This window comes from Juglans microcarpa x Juglans regia, chromosome 3S (genome assembly GCF_004785595.1).
Source record: "Juglans microcarpa x Juglans regia isolate MS1-56 chromosome 3S, Jm3101_v1.0, whole genome shotgun sequence".
In the NCBI taxonomy this organism is placed as follows: Eukaryota; Viridiplantae; Streptophyta; class Magnoliopsida; order Fagales; family Juglandaceae; genus Juglans; species Juglans microcarpa x Juglans regia.
This window is the reverse complement of record NC_054599.1, coordinates 498,854-523,676: the sequence shown is the minus strand read 5'-3', so window position 1 is coordinate 523,676 and position 24,823 is coordinate 498,854. Positions and strand designations below refer to the sequence as shown.

General features: G+C 37.3%; 2 protein-coding genes and 1 long non-coding RNA gene across 5 annotated transcripts in view; all 3 read left to right on the top strand.

The window, feature by feature from the left end:
• The window catches only part of LOC121257720 (heavy metal-associated isoprenylated plant protein 39-like), an 80,516-nt gene extending 77,255 nt beyond the window's left edge, over positions 1-3,261 (top strand). For all 3 annotated transcript variants that reach the window (XM_041158900.1, XM_041158898.1, XM_041158896.1), the window contains exon 4: positions 3,066-3,261. In XM_041158900.1, the coding sequence (XP_041014834.1) occupies positions 3,066-3,092 (27 nt within the window). In that variant the 3' untranslated portion in view covers positions 3,093-3,261. The remainder of the gene's footprint in view (positions 1-3,065) is intronic.
• Positions 3,178-5,639, top strand: LOC121257814. The gene is made up of 4 exons (XM_041159059.1): positions 3,178-3,263; positions 4,689-4,694; positions 5,207-5,435; positions 5,563-5,639. The coding sequence occupies exons 1-4, from the start codon at positions 3,261-3,263 to the stop codon at positions 5,637-5,639; spliced, it is 315 nt and encodes a 104-aa protein (XP_041014993.1). The 5' UTR covers positions 3,178-3,260.
• A 10,218-nt stretch (positions 5,640-15,857) lies between these two features.
• Positions 15,858-18,317, top strand: LOC121257722. The gene is made up of 4 exons (XR_005939267.1): positions 15,858-16,091; positions 16,679-16,738; positions 17,553-17,685; positions 17,794-18,317. It is a non-coding gene; the product is annotated as an uncharacterized LOC121257722 (long non-coding RNA).
• Positions 18,318-24,823: the final 6,506 nt, after the last annotated feature.

The following is a 24,823-nucleotide window of genomic DNA, read 5'->3' as shown; positions in this document are numbered from 1 at the left end:
CCCCTACTTTGTCTCAAAACAAGGGAGATCTACACATCTTACCATATAGTGTTTCATAAGGTGTCATCTCAATACTAGCCTAGTAGCTGTTATTATAAGTAAACTCGACCAAAGGCAAGTGTCGTATCCAGGTTCCCCTGAAATCCAACATACACACCCTCAACATGTGTGGCGCTCACGACCCCCATGTAAGGAGACACGGGAATCGAGTCGCCGGGATGATGACAACAGGGTCACACATCCCAACCTTAGTGCCAAGTGTGTGTACATGCAACGGTGTACAACAACAACACAGCGGATAATTAATACAGCTAAGTACCAGAATTGTTAATACAATTTAAACAATCAGTAAAAAGATTTAAATATTATACAATCATCCGAAATAAATATTTACAAGTCCCAAACCAAAATGCGAGTGATTCAATCACTCCTCGGGCGGAGCCGACTCCTCAGGCTCACCCTCATCCTCCTCTGCATCAAAATCTGCGTTACTATAGAACAATATCGCAGGTAAGTATAACCCAAATAACCACGAGATAAAAATACATTAATGCTACCAACATGCATGCATATGATGAGATATGCATTAAATCTAAAAATACTATTTTCTCCGAAAATATATATTTTCTAACACACGCCAAAATCTCATTTTAGCCCAAAAATAATACTCTTTCATTTTCTCAGAAAATGACCCAAATCAATAAAATCTCATTTTCTCAGAAAATGAATCACATAAAAACCTTTTAATCAACACACGCTATTTTTCTAGAAAACAGCTCATTATTCCATTAACCAATGCACCATGATCTCCCCTAGGGATCATCCGCACGTCCTGACTTCGTAGCGATACTCAGTTCCGCGCCCAGTGCGTTCGTGGCCAAGTACCCACTACGCAACGAGCGATGCCCAGTTCCGCGCCCAGCGTGTACGTGGCCAAGTATCCTCTAGCCTCCACCAGCAGAGGGGCCACAGAGTCGGCACGAGACCATCTTGTCCTATCCCGTTGTCGCCCAGCGACAACCCAGGGGACGTCACTCAGTATATTCCGCTCCCGAGTGACCAGAGGAGCTCCACCGAGATAATACCTCATCTCGGCTTGGGGTCGTGATATGCACGCATCCAAAATCCTTTAATACATGAAAATCCAGTTTTCATGAAACACATGAACATGAATGCATGTATACGAAAACCCAGTTTCCTTTACAAACATAATCATGCGTGCGATATGCCATGTACATGAACAACACCACAACAACCATCAATTCACAATACCAACCAAACACACAACTCCGTCCATAATCCATCCGACCCCCGAACTCCTCAGACTCAATCTAGCATATCCAACCAGATCACAATAATATGGGTTAGTGTAAAAATACATTTAAATCACGATAGTTATTTGGAAAAATACTTACAGCGCTATAATATGATTTTCGAAGGATCACAGAGGTGCAAGAAGTGGTGACTCAGCAACGTAACAGTGTAAAATACATTGTGGCCGTAGGTCTCAAATACCCAATTTTCAACGGAGACAAACTAAGACCCGAAATTGATAGGGTAGGGCCTAGAGAGGTCGGTGAAGCCAATGGTGGTGGTGGTTTGCCAGAGGTGGCGGCGCAAAGGGTGGTTTTAGGCCAAAAATGTCGAAATCGGAGATGAGCTTGGTTGTGCTTCACCGGTGACGGATCGGAGCCGGAGTTGGGTCCATTGGGTTGCCAATAGGTCGGGGATGAAGTGGTGAAGAGATGGTGGCCGGAGGTGGTGCAACGGTGGCGCTGGAGCTCAAGATGCGCCGCGGCTTGGAGTGGTGCGTGGGGGCTATCGGCGGCGATGGAGGAGCTGGAAATGGAGGGGGGTGGTCACCGGCCGGTGGGGAAGCTGATGGGACGGGAGGTGTCGCGCACGGCGGTGGGTTGGGTGGAAGGAGAGAAGCGCACGGGGGAGAGAGAGGGAATGTGTCGCACGGGGAAGGAGTTCCGTGGAAGAAAGAAGAAAAGGAAAGAAAAAAAGAAAAGTGGGGAAAAGAAATGAGGTACAATCCTTAACTCTTGGGTCACAAAAATGAGCCAACGAAAATGATTTTAAAACAGCAAATCAATTAAATTAAATTAAACGTAATGATACAATGAAAATAAAATAATTAAATCTCACAATCAATTAATTTAAAAGAATAACAATTTAAATGTACAAAAATAAATAAATATTAAGAAAACATAAAAATTTAATTTTCACAATTTAAAGATCATAAAATAACACATTTAAAATATCCGATAATTATAGATTAAGAGAATAAATTTTTGAATTATTAAAAATAATCCTTCAGTGAAAATACACTAAAATACGAGGTGTTACAACATGTCTTCTAAAATTTGAATGGTCCTTTCAGACATACCATCCATCTGTGGGTGAAAAGCAGTGCTGAAATTTAACCTAGTGGCTATGGCCTCCTATAAACTTCACCAAAATTTTGAAGTGAAATGAGGATCCCTATCCGACACAATAGACACAAGTACTCCATGCAATCTCGCTATCTCATGTACATACAACTCAACTAATTTCTCCAGCTTATAATAAATTTTGATAGGCACAAAGTGAGCGATCTTCGTCAAGTGGTCTACTATCATCCATATTGCATCCTGCCCAATCAATATCCATGGTAGGCCTGTAATAAAATCTATAGAAACATGCTCCCACTTCCGTTCTGGAATCTTGAGTGGTTGCAATAACCTTGTTGGTCTGTGAAGTATGCCAGCCAAATTGACAAATTTGACTGGTTTTTGTGTTGTAATTCCGTAGACGTTGATTCAATCACCTTGGACTTGAAGGACAAGAAATTGACAGTGATTGGAGACATCGATCCGGTTGATATAGTGAGCAAGTTGAGGAAGCTCTATCGCACATAGATACTCTCTGTTGGACTAGTGAAAGAGTCTGAGAAGAAGAAGGATGAGCCCAAGAAGGCAGATGATAAAAAGAAGGATGATAGCCGAGCTTTTGAAAGCGTACCATGCCTATAACTGTAATCCTTACATGGCCACATATTATTATGCAAGAAGCGCAGGGAGGATCCTAACAGTTGCGTGATCTGTTAATTCTTATATCTTAGAAGAATATTAACGTCCAAAAGGTTGGTGTTCAAGAATAGAGGTCTCTGCTGGACAGTAGTAGGTGATAGTGAGTTGATTGATCTTTATGTTTCGTTGCGCGCTTGGGATGTTACGTACATTGTTTTGGTTAGTGGGTTTTAAACTTTTACATCAATGGTGCAGAACTTGACTCAGCTTAATAGTGCCTCTGGTTGGTTTACGTGGCAATGCTAGTTACAATTATAAATTATAAATTATGTAAATATTGATTATAAATTATGTAAATATCGTGTATTTTTTTTTTAAAAAAAAATAAAGTCTATTATTATAAAATTAATTTTTTATTTATTTATTTATTTAAATAAATACACGACACTTTTGAATTTTATAACTGTAGTTAACTAAAAGATGATATGAATCTCTTTTGGCCATTTAAATTTCAAATGAAGTTGATGCTGTAATGCCAAAGAGTTGCAATGCTAAAAACAGTCACCGTTTACAGAACGATGGATCGAGAAAAAGAGAGAACCTGGCTCATTTATACCGTTTTGGAGAGAATTTTAAGCGTCGGCATTACATATTTAAGTTCTAGTTGTGGCTTTTCCACCGTTAAGAGCATTGGCATTATAATAATTAAATGAGTCTAATCTTTAAATTTTAATGAATTTATGTTTAAAATTATTGTATTAGATTCACCAAATACTAAAATTTGAAATTTGAAATTACACTGCATTTCACTTCATTTTCAAATTTAAAGATTCATTATTCACACTCTATAATTATTATTTTATTTATTTAAATTATTTTTTTTGATTTTGTGCCATAATATATTTAAGTTGAAAAATAATTATTTAAGTATCAAATTAAATTATTAATTAATATATAGTTAGTGTAATCGTAAAATATGAAAAAAATAAATTAATAATATTATTATTAAAAAGTTATATTATATTATTATTTTATAGTTATAAAAGTTTGTCTCTAGCGACCAATTAGTCATAATTATGTGACTAAGAAACATATTATACGTAAGACTCTGTGTGCGATTAATTGCAGATCGATGTGCATATTATGATTCCATCTTATCACATTATTTGCTATTTATTCTTCGTTTCTTACACAGTTTAAGTGAGATAAGATCACAAATTTTATTAAAAATTAAATATAATATTATTATACTATAATTTTTAAATATAGTTTTTATTTTAAAATTTAAAAAAATTAAATTATTTATTATATTTTATTTATGAATTTAAAAAATTTATAATAATTATATAAAATAAAATAAAATAAGATGAAATAATTTAATTTTATATAATCAAACCAATCTTTAATATCATCTTTATTCGTCATGACATTAGAAGAAAGAAAAGCATGGGACAAAAGCTATAACGCCCGCATAAGGTTCATAGAGTTATTTCCAGACATAAAATCATATCTCAAATTTATACATTAAGTCTAAGATCTCTATAAAACGTAAATTTCATTCGTTCAAAACAACTATTCCAATATAATTATTCTAATATATAAAATCTCAAAATAAACATTAACATTCCCAAATATCAAGTCGAACAAAACAAATATGCTGGACTTCGGGCAAAGGAAGAGGTGGGAGACGACGACGTTGAACAAGAATTTGGGCAAAAGGACTCAGTGACCGGAACCCTAGAAGCAGCAGTGTCGGCACACGTCATTCAACAAATGCTGACGAGGAGCTCCGATTTGCAATCGAGAATGATGAGAGAGAGGGGGATCCAAGAGAAAGATAGGAGGGAGCGGTTGAGGTAGGCATTAGTTTTTTAAATGTTTTTTTTTTTTGTGATCTTTAGGAATTTATTTTACATTGTCAAATGCATTGAAGGCAATGAATGACTTTTTCATTTAACTGATGCAGTTTTTTTTAATCTCATGTATTTTAATTCATTTAGAATTGAATGCCAATCCCATCGAGGACACCTTTTGCAGATACGTAGCCATGCACAGAAGTACTTTATGAAGGTTCAAAAGAACAGGACAAGGGAACATTTGCCACCACCTCGGTCAAAAAGGAAAGCTGCTCATCCATATCCTCAGAAGTCTTCAAATAATGGTCAGCAAACTTTATTTACGGTATGATTTAGTTTTTAACGCCAACTTTGTGCAACCCCAGGCTCATATATGTCATATATAGCAGCTCCAGTGATCTTGCAAGTGTCAGGATCTTTTCAAGCCCCATCTATTTACATGAATCTGGATATGTCTTGAGGCCTGATTCCTCGTCAATGCTTAGGGGTCCTATTACTGGTGCTGCTGTGTCTTCCTGGACAAACAACAGTATGCAGACCATTAATATATTGCATAGGACAAAAGGTTTGCTTCTTACTGTTTTGGATTGTACTATATCAATCTGATATCTGGTCTATGGATTCTATAAGTGCTAGTTAAATCTTTGTGGCATCTAAGTGCCGTGTGTTTCCGTATGATGTTTGCTTTCCAGTGCCTATAGTGGCAAATAACTGTTGCTTTCCGTATGATATAAATCTTTGTTGCAGTGGCACCTTGTCTCCTTCATGAAAAACCATTGGAGGACATGGTCATGGGTTCCAATTAACCAAAAAAAAAAAAAGGAGAAACGATATTATCCTCTAACTACCATCGTATTTAATTTGCAAAGTATAGTTTCCAAAAAAAATTGCATGAATGCTAGATAATTTCCAAAAGGTGACCTGTTGAGATTTTGATGAACATCCTTTTATGTAGACTTAAGTTGAGGAATATACAATCATTTGGCTGGATACGAGATTAATGTAAATATAGTATAGAAACCTTCTCGTGTTGCCAACCCTGGCACTTAGACTTGTTTTCTCACATTGAGCTTGAATCCACAAGCACTGGTCACATTCTCTTCATGTGTACATGCTGTAACATACGGGTCTAAATTTAGAGTTTAAAACTAGTATTTTATTTATTCATTTATTGGTATTTTAATTTCTTTATATTTATTTATTTATTTTAGATTTTGTGATAACAGATAGATCGATTTAGTAATTTTTTTCCTTTTAAAACTTCGAATATTCTGTCCACTTAGTCCCCGTGCTAGTTTCGGTTTCCAGAGTTTGAGCAACTCCAAGTCAAACTTTTCAAACTCTCTCAGAAACGGTATCCACGTGAGAATAGATTCCTAAAGTTTAGGCAATTTCAAATTTCAACCAATCTCTTCACGTTGCTTCTTCCCATCGCCTATAAAAGACTCTCAAGCCTCTGTGATTCACACAGTGATATATCAAGAGAAACAACATTCCCGCTTAAACCATACCTCTGCCCAACCATCGTCGACCACCCCCGTGACGTCGGAGCCCTACCCACGGCGCCAGAAAACGCCGGCCAACTCAACCCCGTTGAACCCACCCCCTCAGGTAAGCCCCTGCCGCCGCACGCCACCTTCCTCCCTTTCAGTTGTTTGAGTTTCAAACCCATCTCTCTCTAAACTCTCACTGTTTCTCTCTCTCTCCCTCTCTCGGTGTCGCACCACCATAGGGACCCCCCAGTCACATCGTCGGTCGCTTCTAGCCACCTAGAGCCGCCGACGCACTCTGCTCTCCCTCGATGAGCATCGCACAGCTCTCTCTCCCGTAAGCCTTTGTTTTTTACTTCTTCTTCTTTTATTTTATTTTCTTTTCTTTCTCATTTCTTTTCTTTCTTCTTTCTTTTTCTTTCTTTCTTCTTGTTTTATTCCGTGTGCTTCAGTTCCCAAAAAGCCCCCCATTAATTCTGTAATTCCATGCATGCCCTTTTGACCCGTGAGGGTGTAATTCCCTGAGCCTCGACTTCTTGGGGCCTTAAGTCAATCAGATAGTATTTTCTTTAAGTGGTTAATCTCTGGATCGACAGAAACTAGTTTACAATTTTAAAGAAGGATAGTATATTTTCAGAAATACATTACCTTTACATGGGCTTTATCTAATTGAACAATTATCAGCATTTAGACACAATTTTTATAAAAGATTTTTAAAGGATTTCAAAGCATTTGTTGGAGTCTATTAGTAGTTAAATTCCTTATACGTATTTAATTACGTAGAGTATTACGACACGTTTTGCTAGGAAGTTATTAACGTCTAGAATCTCGTTTAGGTAACGCGCTACAAGTTGGAAATCAGGAAGCAGTGCTAAGAGGTAAATAGTATGATCATATTAATAAATACGTATTGTGAATATTATTATTATGTATAAAAAAATGTGATGTGCTTATGATTGTTAACTACGCTACACTAAGAGGCAAGTCAAGGTTAGTTTACTTTTTCGGTCTTGATGAAATATGAGATTATACTTAAGTGAATGAATTTATTGTTGATTGATTTAATGTTACTAAATTCACATGAAAGCCATGAAATGTTGAAGTAGTAGTTCAAAGTCAAGTATGCCATGTAATAGTCAGATTATGCAAGCCATGTCCATGAAATGCTTAGGTTATATATATGCCATGTTTGTGTAATACTTAAACCATGTATGCCATGTTCAAGTAGTACCTGGATCATGTATGCCTTGGAACGTCATAAAACATTCATAGCATGTTATGTAATATCACGTTATACTATGCCATGCTAAATCATACAAGAATATGCCATGCTAAATCATACAAGAATATGCCATGTACAAAGATATGCCATGCTAAATCATACAAGAATATGCCATGTACAAGATTATGCCATGTTAGAGATGTTCATGAAGCAAATCTCATGCATTAAGAAAGATAAGAAAGGTAACGGTACAACGGACTCAAGCGTGGTTAACCACAAGTTTAGTGAAACACGGACTCAAGCGTGTTTCACTCCATGTTATGCAAGTTAAGTGAAACACGGACTCAAGCGTGTTTCACTCCATGTTATGCAAGTTAAGTGAAACACGGATTCAAGCGTGTTTCACTCCATATTATGCAAGTTAAGTGAAACACGGACTCAAGCGTATTTCACTTCATGTTAATACAAGATAACTAGGACGTTATGCATTCACAATGACATGTTTTGATTATATATGATTCCGCTTATGTTAATAATGAAAATGTGTGCCATGTAAATCTGTGATGATATATGTATGTAAAGTCTTCCAGAAGATCATGTTACGTATTTGATTGAAATCCATGAAGTTGTATGTACGTTCTGAAGGGTATCCTAGAGATGAATTGTATGTTAGGCAAGGACTATATTTTACGATACGATGTACTACTTACTGAGTATTCAACTCATTATTTTTGTGTGTTTCTTGTTTCTTCCATGTCTGATTCTCGCAGATGATGTCTATGATGATGAAGAGCGAGATGGCCAGGAGTAGATCTAGTACCAAGACTTAGGAATGAATAAGTGATTTTATCACCAGAATTAGATTTCTTTTATGTCATGCATAGGATTAGTTATGTTTCTTTATATTTCGTTCAGTTTCCAAAACAATCATGTTCAATTCAATTTTAACGTTTTGATGAATTTCAATAAATGAGGTAATTCAGGATATGAATCTCTTTACCGGGCATTATGTTTTAAATGTTGGTAATATCTCTATCCTACGGGAATGGGGTGTTACACATACATACATACATACATACATACATACATATATATATATATATTGCTGAGGAATTATTGTAGGAGTGTGCCTTCATCTTTTTCTTCTTCTTCTTCTTCTTCTTCTTCTTTTTATTAATTTTTAATAATTTTTTTACAAAGAAACTTTATTTATTTCAAAAAGAGCCACTATATTAAAAATCCTCACTTTTGGCGAAGGAATACCTTTACAAAAACTCAAACGACCCAAAACATACCAACAACACTAAAAAGACCCAATACAAAAAAACTGCTCTCTAACCTGGCTACCTCTCCTAAAATCATTGTTTATAGGAACAGTCCGACCCTAAAGGAGATACAGGAAAAATTTCTTTAAAAACAAAGATACACAGAGATCATGTGTATTTTATAATTTAAACCAAAAGACAATCAAGTGGAAGAAATATGCCGGACCTCAACAAACCTCAGATATGGCAAACCTAAATAATCAAGTCTCAACAAACCTCTCACCTCCCTCAGCAAGTCTCTAAAGCAATCCAACAAACTCGAGATTCCATCCGCACCTATACGTGCCAAGAAATCTACTGGACAATTTCCTTGACGATAAACATGCTGCACTCAAAAATCAATCTAATGAAGCAATTCCAAAATTTCACTCCAATAGTCTTCCAAGTACCAGGTGTTACAACGTGTTCCTATGATCCAATTAAGAACAACCAAGGAATCAAGCTCTAGCACCACACAGGTTGCTCCCAGTCTTTTCACCTGCCTAAGTCCATGCAACAAACCCATCAATTCTGCAAAATTATTTGTGCCAGACCCCACTGATACTGCAAAAGCATAAAGAAGCTTTCCTTCATGACTTCTCAACACACCACCTACGTTAGCATCACTTGGATTCCCACGATTACAACCATCCGTGTTGAGCTTAATCCACCCTGCTTCCGGCTTCTTCTAGTGCACCAACTTTGGCATTCTTCTCTTGGTCGGTTTAATAGGACCATTCAAGGCTAGTAAAATAGCTTCATCTCTTTTAGAAAGACCCCTTCCTGCACTTAATTTCTCCCCAGTTCAAGAAGCCCAGTACACAATATGCCTCCAAACCGTAGCAACATTATCCACTATACCTTCCATCCGAGCTCTACATCTCCTCATCCAAAGACACCAAATAATTATTCCCGGTAACAAACCAATCAGCTGCTCCATTTGAGATGTTCGAGATGCTCTACAGATCCATATTTCTACCATATCTTTCCAGCCCCTCCCTTCCACAAATAGCAACCCCACTAACATATAGCTTATTCTCCATATTTCTCTAACAATGTCCCCCTTAGCTAGCACATGTTCCAGAGTTTCAAAGTCCCCATGCATACAACAGCCACATTTTGAAGCTAAAGGAATCCCAATAGCTTTAATTCGCTCATCCACACTAAGACCATTAAGCACAACCTTCCACATCGTCACCGACATATTTTTTGGCAAACAAGAGTGCCACACCCAATCCGACCATCTATTTTTTAGTGCACGTATTTGAATACAATCCCAAGCACTCTTGGTAGAAAATTTTCCATCCACACTCTCCAGCCATACCAAACAATCTACCCCATTTCGACACTTACTCAAAACCTTCATAATTTCAGTTGTTCTATCCGCAACAACCATACGTTGAATCAGACCAACATCCCAACCAGAATCCAGTTTGTACTATTTTATTACCAAATTCGGTCTCTCACTTATTGTTGTAGCTGCATCAATGGCCCCTCTCCTCAAGCCACCTATCACACCAAAAAGACACATTTCCTTCCTTAACATTCCACTTCGAGAACCGAAGCACATCCGGCATACTATGAATAACCGATTTCCAAAATTGAGACCCCTTACTGCAATCAATCAATGAAACATGTTTATTATGAATATATTTTGCACTAAAGAATTGAGACCACAAAGAATTATTCACAAGTATTTTCCAAGCAAATTTCATATGCAAGGATTTTTTAATATCTTGAAGCTTCCTCAAACCCACTCCTCCTTCACCTACCGATTGACATAAAATCTGGCATGCCACCAAATGTTTCTTCGGCTTCCCATCAACCATCCCCCAGAAAAAAGTTACTGAAATATCGATTTAACTTCCTCAAAACAGTTAAAGGCACTTGAACAACGGACATAAGATGTATCGATAAACTCAAAAGCACATATTTCAGAAACAATAGCCGAGCCCCAGCAGACAGAAATCAGTTTTGCCATCCTTCCAATTTCTTTTTAACTTTCCCAATCAAATCCTCCAAGTGGATAGCTTTTAACCTTCCTGAAATAATAGGCACCCCAAAACGGAAAAAATCCTTCCACAAAACTCATCATTCGTAACAATAGACACCGACAATAGACACTGCCGAGAAGGAGAAATATATCTTGCAAAAGTAATGAAAAACTTTTCTTTGCTAACAGATTGTCCGGACCACAACTCGTACTTTCTCAAAATGCAATGGACTTAAGGGAAGATTTACCACCATTAGAAAAATATCATCTGCATATAATAAATGAGAAATAAGCGGAGTGTTCCGAGGGTGATAAAAACCTTTATTTTATTATCCACAAATGCTTTCTTCAACAACCGAGATAACATTTCCTCAACCATAATGAATAAATATGGAGAAAGAGGATCTTCTTGCCTCAACCCACGACCCCCTTTAAAGAAACCTTTGGATACGCTATTCATCACAACAGAAAACTAAGGTGTTGTAACGCATTGCTGAAGCAATTTACACACCATCTCAGAAAAACCAAAACCTTCCAACACATGGAACAAAAACTCTCAATCCACACTATCATAAGCTTTAGCCATATCAATTTTAAGGATAACTTTTCCACCCCTCACAGGTTTATTAATACAATGGACCATCCCTTAGTAAGACTAATATTCTCAAATATATTCATTCCTTTAATAAAAGCACCTTATTCCTGAGGTATAATGCTCGGTAAAATAGTAGCCAAACGATCTACAAGAATCTTGGAGTACACTTTATAAAACATAGAACATAAACTGATCGACCTTAACTTATCAAAGGGTGCCGGGTTTTCAACTTTTGGAATGAGTAAAAAAGCTGACGCAATAAAAAAAGAGGCAATTCAACACCTCGAAAAAAATCATGCATTGTGCAAACAACATCCTCCTCCACAATACTCCAACAAGCTTGAAAAAAACCTGACCCAAATCCATCTGGGCCAGGACTACTATTCACAGGGATGGAAAAAATTGCATTTTTAATAACTTGGATTGAAGGGAGGTGATATATCATATCATTATCAGGACTACTATTCACAGGGATGGAAAAAACTACATTTTTAATAACTTGGATTGAAGGGAGCTGATATATCATATCATTATCACACTCAGAAATGGTTTTACTAACTATAGAAGATAGATCAGGTATAGAGTGAACTTGTTTATGCGCCAAGAACTGCTCAAAGTACCTTACCGCCCCTTCATGAACCTCTTCCGGAGATGATAACAGCGTTCTATCATGAAGTCTCATCTCATTAACCACCATAAATAATTTAGAAGCATGAGCATGGAAAAATTCAGTTGATGCCTCCCCTTCGTCCAACCAATTTTGCTTAGCCTGTTGCCTCAACCTGGTAGTCTCACGGTCTGTCCAAGTTTGCAATTCAATTTTTGTACACAAAAAATCTTGTTCATCTTTTTCCGAATTATCCTCTTGCAAAATACCTTCTAATTTTGATAGCCTATCTTGCAACCTCGTAATATTCCAAGTTTTTCTTTATTCCACCTTCTTAACGCCACTTTTGTATTTTTCAGTTTCCGGACAAGCCTCCCCATACCACCATCCTCAACATCAACCACCAAGCTTTTTCCACACAATCCTTAAAAGAATCATGTGTTATCCACATCTGCTGAAATTTAAATAATGGAAATCCATATCGCCTATCATCCTCTTCCATCCAAACCACCATTGGAGAGTGATCTGACATTAATCTATCCATATACCTCATATGTGCACCAGGAAATTTAGTAAGAGAATCGGAGTTGAGCAATACACGATCAATTCTCGACCAGCTCCTCGATCGTCCCTCTTGTCCATTACACCAAGAGAATTGATTTCTTGAGAACCTCATATCTAGCAACCCCACCTCATCGATGAAATCATTAAAATCTTCCATTGCAGAAGGTAACTTCCTCCTCTACGTTCAGAATCTCTTCTAATAATATTAAAATCTCCCAAAACAACCCACGACATCCCACTCGGACTTACATTACGCAACTCCTCCCATAACTCCCTTCGCTCATATTGAGAACATTTTGCATACATAAACGAATGGCAGATACTTTCATCTTTATCTTTCACAATAACTGTAATTGACTAATTAGACGTAGCCACCATCGATACCTGCACCTCAAATCTCCACAAAAGCCACAACTTTCCCCCTTTCTCTTCGTTAGACAAACAGCCAGAAAACCCAAAATGATTCTGAGCCTTATCCAATTTGCTACTAGATTGAAACAGCTCCGCCAAAACCAGAATACCATTTTTATTTTTCCTACATAATTTTCTCAATCTTTTTTTCGAAGTACCTAACCCCATAATATTCCAATATATAATTGGATGCATCATAAATTCATTCTTGGGGGCTTGCTTTTAGCCCTGGTCGAGCTTTTGATAGAAATGCCTTTCTTTTTCCCTTTCAAAACATATCGGGATCCAAGGCATAATATCCTTCTCTTTACATAACTGTGATATATCCTCATCCTGCCCAGAATCAGATCTAACTTCCGCGTCACAATCATCATCCTGCTGAACCACATCTTCATCACAACATTCTCCATCAACCACTTCCGTAACACAATATTATCTGCTGCCAAAATTTCAAATTCCTTCCCATCTACTTCATTAACCGGGAAGCCCAAAAAACCATCGCCATGCTCTCCACTCCCATTTACAATGACACCCTCCAATCCTATATTAGATTTTGCCAAAGATTCCACAAGAACAACAACAAAACTTTCAACATTGTCTTCTCTCTGAGTATGAACATCCGTATTCCTAGCCTTCAAGCCTTCGACCCCCTCCTCAAGAATAGGAGACAACACAAACGATGTATTTCCTTCCAGAGCAATACTAGAACCACTACCTTTCAGGACATCACTACTCACATCAAAGCTCAAAACATCTGTTTTATTCAAAACCTTCTTTTCCCTAACTTTCTGCAACTCATCTGGGTCTACATCCTATTTATACTTCTAGACCCATCTTTGGCCATGTTTACCACCATCAACCTTCTGTTGTTCACCTTGCTACTTTCCAATTCGTTTACACGTATTCAGATTATGCCCTTGCACACTTCCTACAATACGCCGGTAAAGTCTCGTACACCACATACTGAATAAAACTTCCCTTTTGATGTGGCATACCAATCTAGAATGAATCAATCGAATCATTGGCAATATTCATTTCAATACACACCCTAGCACCATCAGTGCGAGAAGCACACCGAGTACAATTATCTCTACGCACATACTTTCCTAATGGCATAGTGATATTCTTGAGAAACGATTCATGATAGAGATTGCGGGGTAATCCCGGCAACACTATCTAGACAGGAACCACCTCCGGCTCAGACTCCTCAGAATAATCCAGGCTCCAATGAAACACCTGATACGACATCCCTTCCACTTCACAGGTTTCCCTCAAAAAAGCCTTGGTAAAATCCACCTCATTGGAAAACCTCACAAAGACAACTTTGGGATTTGGCATTGCCGAAACCACAAAGCTGAAAATCCAAACCCCATATACCATGAATAAATGCCCTAATAGAATCCAGTGAAGGCCGTTGTTGAAGAAACTTCAAAATCGGTGAGAACTTAAATGGCTTCGCAGACTGATCAATTTCCTCCTTGGAGAAATTGATGAAGGTTTCTCCATCCAAAACTTTCAGTGGCCTCAAAGGGATCTCCACCTCAGGAAGAGGTTATGGAGATTGGGCCAACATATCAGCAAAGGACTGTCGGCTAGACGATGCTGAGGCCCCCAGCGGCAAGCATCGCAACCCTAGCGCCGTGTTTTTTCTCGTGTTTCTAGTTTTTTTTTCTCTTACCTTTGTCTTTTTAATCATGATGATACTTAAAAAAATGGTGGTTTTAACTTTTGTTGCATGCTTTCAGTGATTCATAGTGTGTATATGTATCATACTTATAAAAAAAAATAATGTATACATATGATGCTTTTATTACATGTTAGTTGTGATTTGTAATGTAAGACCCCCTTCCAAGGGTTTAGGAATGTTACTTCATCTCATTACGTAGCACCAAGGTGTTAAGAGTTCTAATAAACCAGACTGTTCAAAGCATTTAACTAAAGAAACTCATAAAATATGGAAAATGAAGAAACATAAACTTCAAACCTCGTCTTAAACATAAAAGTAATATCCTATGTGCTTGGCACTTATTCTATCCTTAACTAAGACGGCCCTTCTTGTGTCTCTGGCCTGCAAACTACTCCTCAAAGGGAGTGGTTTCATGTTGTGGCTGAAGTAACATATACTCTTCTCCGCTGAACTTTTTCTTGAATTCATCTACTAGGGCTACAGATGGAGGGTGGCAGAGAGTGTATGGTGGGTTTTGAGACTGCTAGTGTTACATTTTGATTTTTGGGCTCAAGGGTCTCTTTTTATAAAAGCTGGAAACTCAAGAGGAAAGGGACCGTGCGGTATAGTTGATTCTACCTAGGGCTTCAATTCCTACATAAACAGCTCCGTGTATTCCTCTTAAAATCTCTGTAGAGATTTGATCCATATTTGTTTGCCTCTCTATTTCCTTTTCTACTTCTCTAAAATCCTAAGCAGGCTGCACTTTCTTTTAGAAACAAATCCTTCCCATTTTTAAAGATAAACATCTAATTTAAAACAGAACCATCATACAGCTTTATATATATATATATATATATATATATATATATATATGTGTGTGTGTGTGTGAGAAATACTTTAACCACAAAGAAATTTCACAAAAATAAATCTACAAACTGACATACATTAATGTGGTATGTTAGATTATAAAACTACTTTTATTGTAAAGTAGATCTAACATATCATATGAAGCCCTTATAAAAAAAAAAAAAAAAAATTTATATATGAAGTCATATCAGTTTGTAGGTTTACTTTTACAGATCTCTTTGTGGCTGTAGCACTTCTCTCTCTACACACATGCTGGAACATGTCCAATTATTATTCAACGAAATTCTTCATACTAAAGGCATAAAGTAGGTCTTGGGTAATTTATTAAAAGAAAAAGTCTCAGATATTACACAATGTATGCATGCTCAAAATCTCTTTTTCTGATGCAGTTCTGCCTGACTTTGCTCAAGTATACAGCTTTATTGGCGGTGTCTTTGATCCAAATGCTACTGGTCATCTGCAGAAGCTAAAAAAGATGGACCCTATAAATGTTGAAACAGTATGTAAACCTATAATGTTTTATGTTACCTGGTTGTAGGATTGGGCGGGAAAGATGCTGCTTAATCTTTGCAAATTGTTTGAACTTCTAGTTTGAAGTTCTAGTTTGATGTATAACATGGCAGAAGTGATCAAACTTGAGCACATAGTTTTAACCAAATTTTCCAAGTTGTGAAAAAATTGACTATCATTAATCAAGGGTAAATTTTAGTTAGTTAGTGATCGATAATTATTGTAATTGAATAGCATACATTTCTATGCTTCAGCGTTTTGCACTTTTAGCATGTCTAGGCGTGCTTTTCGCACTTCAACTAGTACAATTATAAAGACAAACCGGTGCAATTTGAATAGTGAGATGAGATGAGATGAGATGGTTTTAGATAAAAGTTAAAAGTTGAATAAAATATTGTTAGAATATTATTTTTTAATATTATTATTGTTTTGAAATTTGAAAAAATTGAATTGTTTATTATATTTTGTGTGAGAATTTGTGAAAGTTCTAATAATGAGATGAGATGAGATGAAACACTTTTACCTATGCTCTGAAGATGTCACAGTAATTTGTTCATATCTTTGGCTCTTCTCCAGGTGCTACTGTTAATGAGAAACCTATCCGTCAATCTGACCAGCCCTGATTTTGAGGATCATGTAAGACCCGGTTCATCAAGATCTTTTTTGAATGGTTGAGAATATTTGGCAAACTGCATATGCACGGGCACTGGTAAATTACCTATTGTGGTATAACTTGATCAAGAGTAATAATTACTTTGGCTAGTCCTTGACTCCTTTAGCAGCCAAAAAGTTAAATTTGGCTACTGCATTTTTGGCAGATTGAATGGTATGAAAATGGTATTTTTAAGGCCCATTGTTGCATATGAATGAAAGTTTAACTTCTGTTTCTCTCCTTTGCAATCTTAAGGCCCATAGTTCTATATTAATTTTTGAGTTTGGGTATTCAGCTTACAATTATGTTTCCAAGTCTGATACATTACATATGATTTATTTTTTCTGTTTTTTTGGGCTTCTGCATTAATGGGTTAAAAACTGGCACAGGATGATCCGATAGACATCATATGACCCTGCACTCGGTTAGCTTGCCTGCAAGTGACGTTTCTTTGTGATTTTACAGTTAGCTATGTGAATGCATTGCATTCAAAAATAGTTTCACCATTAGATTCTGCCACAAAATAAGGACATTCTGGTTTAACTAGAAATCATATAAGAAACTATTATAATTGTGGGTTTATTGGATTGTTTCATCAATTGTGATGGGTTAGAATCCCCTTTTGACTCTTTGCTAGGGATTCCACTATTATTAAAGAACATGATAATGGTTAGTGAACCATAGTAGAATAATTCCATCATATTAATAGAGATTAGGGGATATAATTCACATGGATATAGTAAAGTATTGCTTGGGCTGCTTCAATGGTGGTCTTCACATTTTCTCTTTCACTTGTAGTGTGGGGAAGAACCTGATTAGAGCTTGTTATATGATTCTGGTCCTTATGTTGGCAAGTCTACATAACCATGTGTCTTAAATCTTAACTTCTCGACACTATTCCTAGATCAGGTACTGCACCTCATTAATACTGGTACGATTATTATGCTCTTGCCTCATTCTAAGTAATTGCTTGCTTATACCAGTTCATCGATATAATTGCCTCTTTGTGGATATATGCTTATATTTTGCTTCAATGCAGAGAGGGTTGCTGTCATCCTACGAGATTGACATAGACACAATTACCTATGGTGAAGCTGATAAAGCCTTTTATAATGATCCATCCAAGAATGTTGCATAACATGGTACAAAAAATGAGATCAAGTTTTTGTTCTTACCTTATTTGTTGCGCTTGCGCTCTCTTCATAAGTTTCTGCACAACCCACACTGATTCCGCGAGGGAAAGGTGACGATTCAACAGGTTGAAGTCCTTGATGTTGATGATGATCTGCTGCACTGGTTAGGAGTAGTATTGCATATAGTGAGGCCATTGGCTAAATAGTTTAGCTTATAATTGTTTGCCATTTTGGCGTCATGTATATATCTGACAAAAGAATACGAATTGGATTAAGTGTACAGTGTCAAGACTTGTTGCTGTCAAGTTTTGGCTTCTTAGGATTAATTTGCTGAGAAAATGTAGTATCTTGTGTATACCAGTGTAATCCTGTCTCAAATGTACTAATTGGTGAGTTGCTCTGTATAATTAAATAACTTTTGGTTTTTCTATTGATGTGTAATGGCATGGTGGTTTTATGGGCATTAGATTGGATTCTTCTAGGGTTTCCATGGTGTCTTCCGTTGTCAATCAGGGGCTGGCGGCGGGTTATAGACTTCTAGTGGCTCTCAAGAGAATCTGGCAGTGCAAGATGTAGCCAAGATAGGCAGGGGTTGGGGAAAATCACTTGCAAGGGACTCAGTGCTGTTTGCTGATGTTGTAGTCTCCAGGCCGCAACAATTACCAGAGGGAGGTTTGGGTATTCGTGATTTATCGAAAGAAGAGGGAGGAGGAAATGATGAGAATTTATGGTTTTACAGAAGGGACATGGCCTTGTATTTATTTGGGTGTGCCATTACATGTGAGGAGATTAAAGTTAAGAATGTCTGATCATTTTCTTGCTAAAGTATAGAAAAAGCTTGCGAGATGGAAGAGTAACTCTTATCATTTGGTGGTAAATTTGTGCTTTTAAAACATGTGCTGAATGGTATGCCGATACATTTACTTTCGGTGATGAATTTGCCAAAAGGTGTTCTTAAAGGCTTGAAGAAATTTTTTTTCGAACTTTCTCTGGGGTTCGAATGAGGGGAAGAAAAAATGGAATTGGGTGTCTTGGTCCATGATTTATGTATCAGTAAAAGAGGTAGGGGCTCTAGTTTCACTACTAGAGGTTCTCGGTTTTGGAAGGGGGTTCTACGGGTCTTACCTCGTGTTGAGTAATTCAAGATACTTAGTTAAGTGAGGTGATTTGAGTTTCTAGCTTAATAATTGGTTGGGAGGGGCTATGGTTGATGCAGTATGAGTGGTGGGTGATCCTAGTATCAAGCTGAGTGAATTGAGAACTGAAGCTACGTGAGATTTTTGTAGGCTGCATGAGTTAGTAAATGAGGAAATGGTGGAGAAAACTAGACGTGCTCAGGTGCGGTTCAAAGAAGCGGATGATATTTTCATTTAGGTGCCAAGTCTGCATGGAATCTAATTCGGTATCATGGTGCTGTTTGTATATGGAGGACGTGGTTCTGGCAGCGGAAAATCCCGAAAAAAATGTCTTTTGTTTGCTGGTGTAACACCCGGGCTCAATTTTTATTTTTTGAGGATATCGAATATTTATTGGGCTTGCTTATGAAGTGAAAATCTTTAAATATTTTTAGATTAGGTGGAATCTTTTTATTAGGCTAAGAAATTTGTAGGAAAAGTAGGAGTATTTTAGAGCTTGATTAGAGACCCAAAACTCGGGAAAAAACTCATTTATTATTTTCAGACACTACCCAAGACATGGGCCCAAATACTTGAAATGGACCCTACCCGATCACCTCAAAATCTAACCCGTGAGAACCAATGTCAGTTTTTTTTTTAACCCCCACCATGCACGATTTCCACTCCCATAGTCCCATGCACGTACGTCTCTCTTCCCTCGTTGCTAGGTTTTTCTTCTTTGTTTTCAATCACCTATATATACATACTTTTATCCCTCCTACATGAAGAAACTCCCAGAATAGGGTTGCTGTAGCCTGCATTATTGCACCTCCACACCACTTTGACTCCTCCCATACACTGTCGTCATCACCTTCACATCCAACCGCCAGCCTTGGGCCCCCTGGCCGTGACCACCAAGCCGTCGTTCAACTCTAGGCTGCATCCTCGCCACCATGGAAGCCCAATACTAGTCATCCACCACATGAAACCAAACTGTCCAGAACAAAACTACCATGAAGCCTGCTAGCAACGCCATTACACGTACACCACACGCAAACGCGTATGACCACCACCACCATGTTGCAATCTCCTCCCTCTCAGCCACAGTGCAAGGTCAAGAGCCTCCACAACATTGCCCTACACCACCGTCACCCAGCCATTGAAAACCACCAACGAAACATTCTGTTTTATTGCACCAAAATAGAGGAATTTTCCCCTACTGTAGGCCACGACCCAGCCACCTCACGACGCCAGCCCCCTCTCCCTCGTCACCACCTGCACAGAAAACACTACCAGACACTTTACACCGCTCCAAGCCACTGCTCTCTCTCGGAAAGCCCACTCAAATCCTCCCCACGGTCCCCTCTCCGTCTCTCCCTGTTTCTCTCGGATTCCCTCTCTCTCTCTCTCTCAGCCGCCCAGCTCGCCGGAGTATGCACCTCAGCCGCCCAGCCCAATCGCGGCTTCTTCTCTCTTGGTGAGATTAGTGCTATCATGGGTTATGTTTTATATTTTCAGAAGTTTATTTTTTGTAACTTACTCATCAAAGAACCCATGCATTATATGAATATTTTCCAAAATACCCCTGGTTATATGTTGGGCTTGGTTTTAAGTATAAATATTATTACAGAACATAGTTAGGGTTTTAAAGTATATTACTTTCATTATATTATATAGTATTAAATTTTATAGTTTGATTTCAATAGTAAATAAGTTATAATTTAATATCTTAGTCGAAGATAATAAGTGGACATTGAGAATTTGGGAAGTTATGGTATTTTAGGATTATGAGAATTTTAGGTTTTGAGAAATTAAAATAGATTAATTTGGGATTTCAGGTTTAAATATCAAAATACGTATTGGTTTGAAAATTTACAGAAATTATGTGATTATTTTATAGGTGACGAGTAATTTTGTTTGGCATTATTGAGGAAAGTTTTTGAAAAGTTAAGAAATCCAAATAAGCGGAGTTCCTATACTAGACTTTACATAAAAGAAAATGAAACGAGATTAATTTTGAAAATACGCATGTTTGTTTCAAAAAGAAATTTGAAAACAATCTCAGATATATGTTCTGCATATGCATGAAAACTGTATAAGATAAAATATTTTCTGTCATGACTGATGTAGATATGAGCTAATTTTGTGCTTTCTGTTTCTGAACTATGCAAAAAGAGCGAATATGAAATTTATGAAAATTTGTACATGTGATGCGAAAATAATCTGAAATTGTTTTTGAATATATGAAAAGATCTGAATTTGTTTAGTACTCTATTTGGATATGTTGTGGCATCTGAAAACCTTGGCATGAGATTCTGATTCTGTATTCTGATTAAGTCTAATTATGATGTTCAGTTCAATTTCCGTTACGGCCTAGCCACGGGTGATAATAGTGGCATACGGCCCAACCACGGGTTATATTAGTGGATACGGCCCAAACACGAGTTATAATAGTGGATACGGCCATTCCACGGGTTAGAATTGTGGTTTATAACCATACTACGGGGGTTAAACATAATATACGGCCCAACCACAGGTTATAATAGTGGATACGGTCATTTCACGGGTTATAATTGTGGTTTATAATCCTACCACGCGGGTTAAATATGGTATCTGTCTCGATGTGATGATCTGATTGATGAGGATGAGGTCTCAGATTTTGATATGCCAAATGATTTTTGAATAAGAATGTTTTCTGAAAGTTTCGCTATGATATTCTAGTAACATGTTTTGATTTTGCATTCTGAAAGTAGTTGTTTCTGATTCTGCATTCTTAAAGTAAATATTTTGTTTTGCATTCTAAATTCTAAAAATGCTCATGTTTGCATACTAGTATATGTTCTTTGCTTACTGAGTTATTAATAACTCACCCCTTATCTTTACAATATTTTTTAGATAATTTTGATGCCTCTGTTGGAAGTCAAGAGTATGAAGTGTTAGTAAGGTTTGATGATCATAGAGGAATAAGTGCTAGAGGATACAAGTTTTTATTGGAGAGTCTTATTTAGTAGGTTTATAATTTTATGTTATTTACTATTTGGAGTTATGGATATTTCTGAATCTTTATGGAGTTTTTAAACTATTTCATTGAAGTAATTATTTGGTCTCCTAGTGGAAGAACATATATACTTAGTTTGAATAAATTAATTTGTATTTTGATGGAGAATTTGGAGTATATAAATATGTTATGAGAGATGTTTTTAGATTACAAGAGATAACTCTCCAAACCTCCAGGAATGAGGCGTTACAGCTGGCGGGTACGACAAAATGCTTTGCCGATAGATGAGGCTATTAAGGGGTTGGGAGTGCCGCTAGTTTCAAAGTGTGATTGTTGTGTGCAGCCTAAGGTTGAAACGTTAGATCATGTTTTGTGTGATGGTGAGGGGGTGAGGAAAGTTTGGGATTTTTTCACAGGAATTTTTAGGGTCCGTTTGCTGCAAGTGAGGTTGTGGAAGGGGGTGCTCAATATTTGGTGGTTGCGAGCATCGTTGAATTCTCAAGTGGGGTGGTTACATGGTGTTGCTCCTATTGTTATTTCTTGGGAGATTTGGAGAGCTAGATCATGTGCAGCTCGGATGGAGGGGGTAACATTTAATTGGAGGGCTATTATCCGTGTAGTTAAAGGTTTTTTCATGGAAATCTCAAACCCTTCGGCAATTTAAGAGATTGAATCATAAAGATGTTTTGTTGCTGCAGGAGTTTAATTGCTCTGTAGTTCCCGTGGCTTATAAGCCTTCGAAGTGGGTAGCGTGGAATCGGCCTCAAGAGGGGCGGTTCAAGATTAATGTGGATGGAGGGTCTTCTGGGAACCCGGGGCCTTCAGGAGGTGGTGGGGTCATTCGAGATGTTCATGGTAGAGTCATGGCGAGTTTTGCACACCATTATGGACATGCGACTAATACTCTTGCAAAGTTTAGAGTGCTTGTAGATGGCTTGAAGTTGTGTCGGCAATTGGGTTTGAGGAATATTTTGGTGGAACCGGATTCAAGTGTTGTAGTGGGATGGTTCTTGTCGGTAGTTTGTAAATTTTGGTATTTATGTGAGTTTTGGGAGGACGCTTAAGAGCTCATCTACTCTCTTAATGCTCAGGTGCGACATGTCTTTCGAGAAACAAGTATTGTGGCAAAGGAAGGTACCAAGGGGTTTCTTTGGATTTTATTGGGGGATAGTTTTGATAAGGGTTGGTTTCGTGGTCTTGTACGCAGTGATAGATGGGGTTTACCTTATATTTGGTCAAGATAGGATTTTTATTGGGTTTGTACAAAATAGTTTTGGGTCTTTATTTCTTTTGATGCCTGGGTTTCTATATGTAACCCCAGGTGTCTGGATTGTTACCACAATTTTTCTCCGCTATAAGTAAGGTTTTTAATAAATAAATTAAAAAAAAAAATAGAGAGTCATCCATTCATGGTGGTTTCTTGTAGGGGTGGGCAGCGAGGCCCCGCCCCCGCCCCCGCTTTCCATATATATATATTTTTATTTATATGTATATTAATATATAAATAAATATATTGTATATAGATATATACAATTTATCAAAGACTTAAAATTATATTCAAGTCATTGGATTGTCTTGGCCTCCTAAGCCAACCTTTATATAGGAGGCCAAGACAATACAATAGTCATTCTTAACCAATGTGAGATTTACTACTAAGTCTCACATTGGTTAAGAATGACTATTGTATTGCATTGGTCTCTTATATAAAGGTTGGCCTAGGAGGCCAAATCAATCCAAAATTTGACTCTAATGAGTTTAAGGTTTTTTTATATTTATAAATTTTAATTTATTATTTAAATTATATTATAATTTGGGTTTAAAAAATATTTTTAGACCAAAATTTTTTTTTTTAAACACAATGGGGTGGCCTAAGCGAGGGGCGGGGCGGATGGGATTTTTTCCATTCCCCTGCCCCCACCTCCCGAGGGCGGGGGGCGGGGGAAAAACCCCCAACCCCCGCATGGTGCGGGGCGGGGTGCAGGGGAGGGTACCCCCCCGCCCCGCACCATGCGGGTATCACCCCTAGTTTTTATGGGTTAATGTTTACTACTACAACCAGCCAGCGTATGTTATATGGTCCAATGTTGTCATCCAAAGTCTGTCACTGCAATCGAAAGCGACTATTTCATCTTTTACGGTGAGAAGCGGTCGATTGTATGCCTAGTATAACAATGAAAACCTTTCCCTCAAAAAAAAAAAAAAAAAAGAAATACAGAACATAACATAATGCATATTCTCTTATTTATTCAATTTGATGTGTTAAGCGACCAGCCAACTTATTAAGATATGAATTATATCACTATCCTATTATGGTCTTATTCTGTTGTTGTAGTAATGTTTAATAATGTATTATTATATATTTCATTTTTATTTCACTTTGTAAATTTGGCACTTTCTATTGTCTTTAGATTATCTCTTAATTTTTTTTAAAATAAATAAAAAATTGATGGATAATGTCACTTCATTGTAATAAAGTAAAAGAAAAAATTATATATACCACACTATCATCCTATTTTAATTTCATGAGTAAAAGTAATGGAACCAACCTCCCACTTGATCCCTTATTTAACCCAAGGGGGAAAAAAAAGGGAACTTGCCTAGCTAGCTATATGTATAACATAATACTCCTCTTCTATCCTAGTTTACTGAAAGAGCAATGAGAGCCCCTCCTGAAAAAGCAATGCTAGCAGCCTTTTCTTACCAACAGAGGGAGTCTCATGCTTTGCAAAGAAGGATTTCAATCTTGCAAAGCATCCGGAGATCGATGTCCCGAATCTGCAGGTGATTAAGCTAATATCATGTAAAGCTTTAAATCCAAGGAGT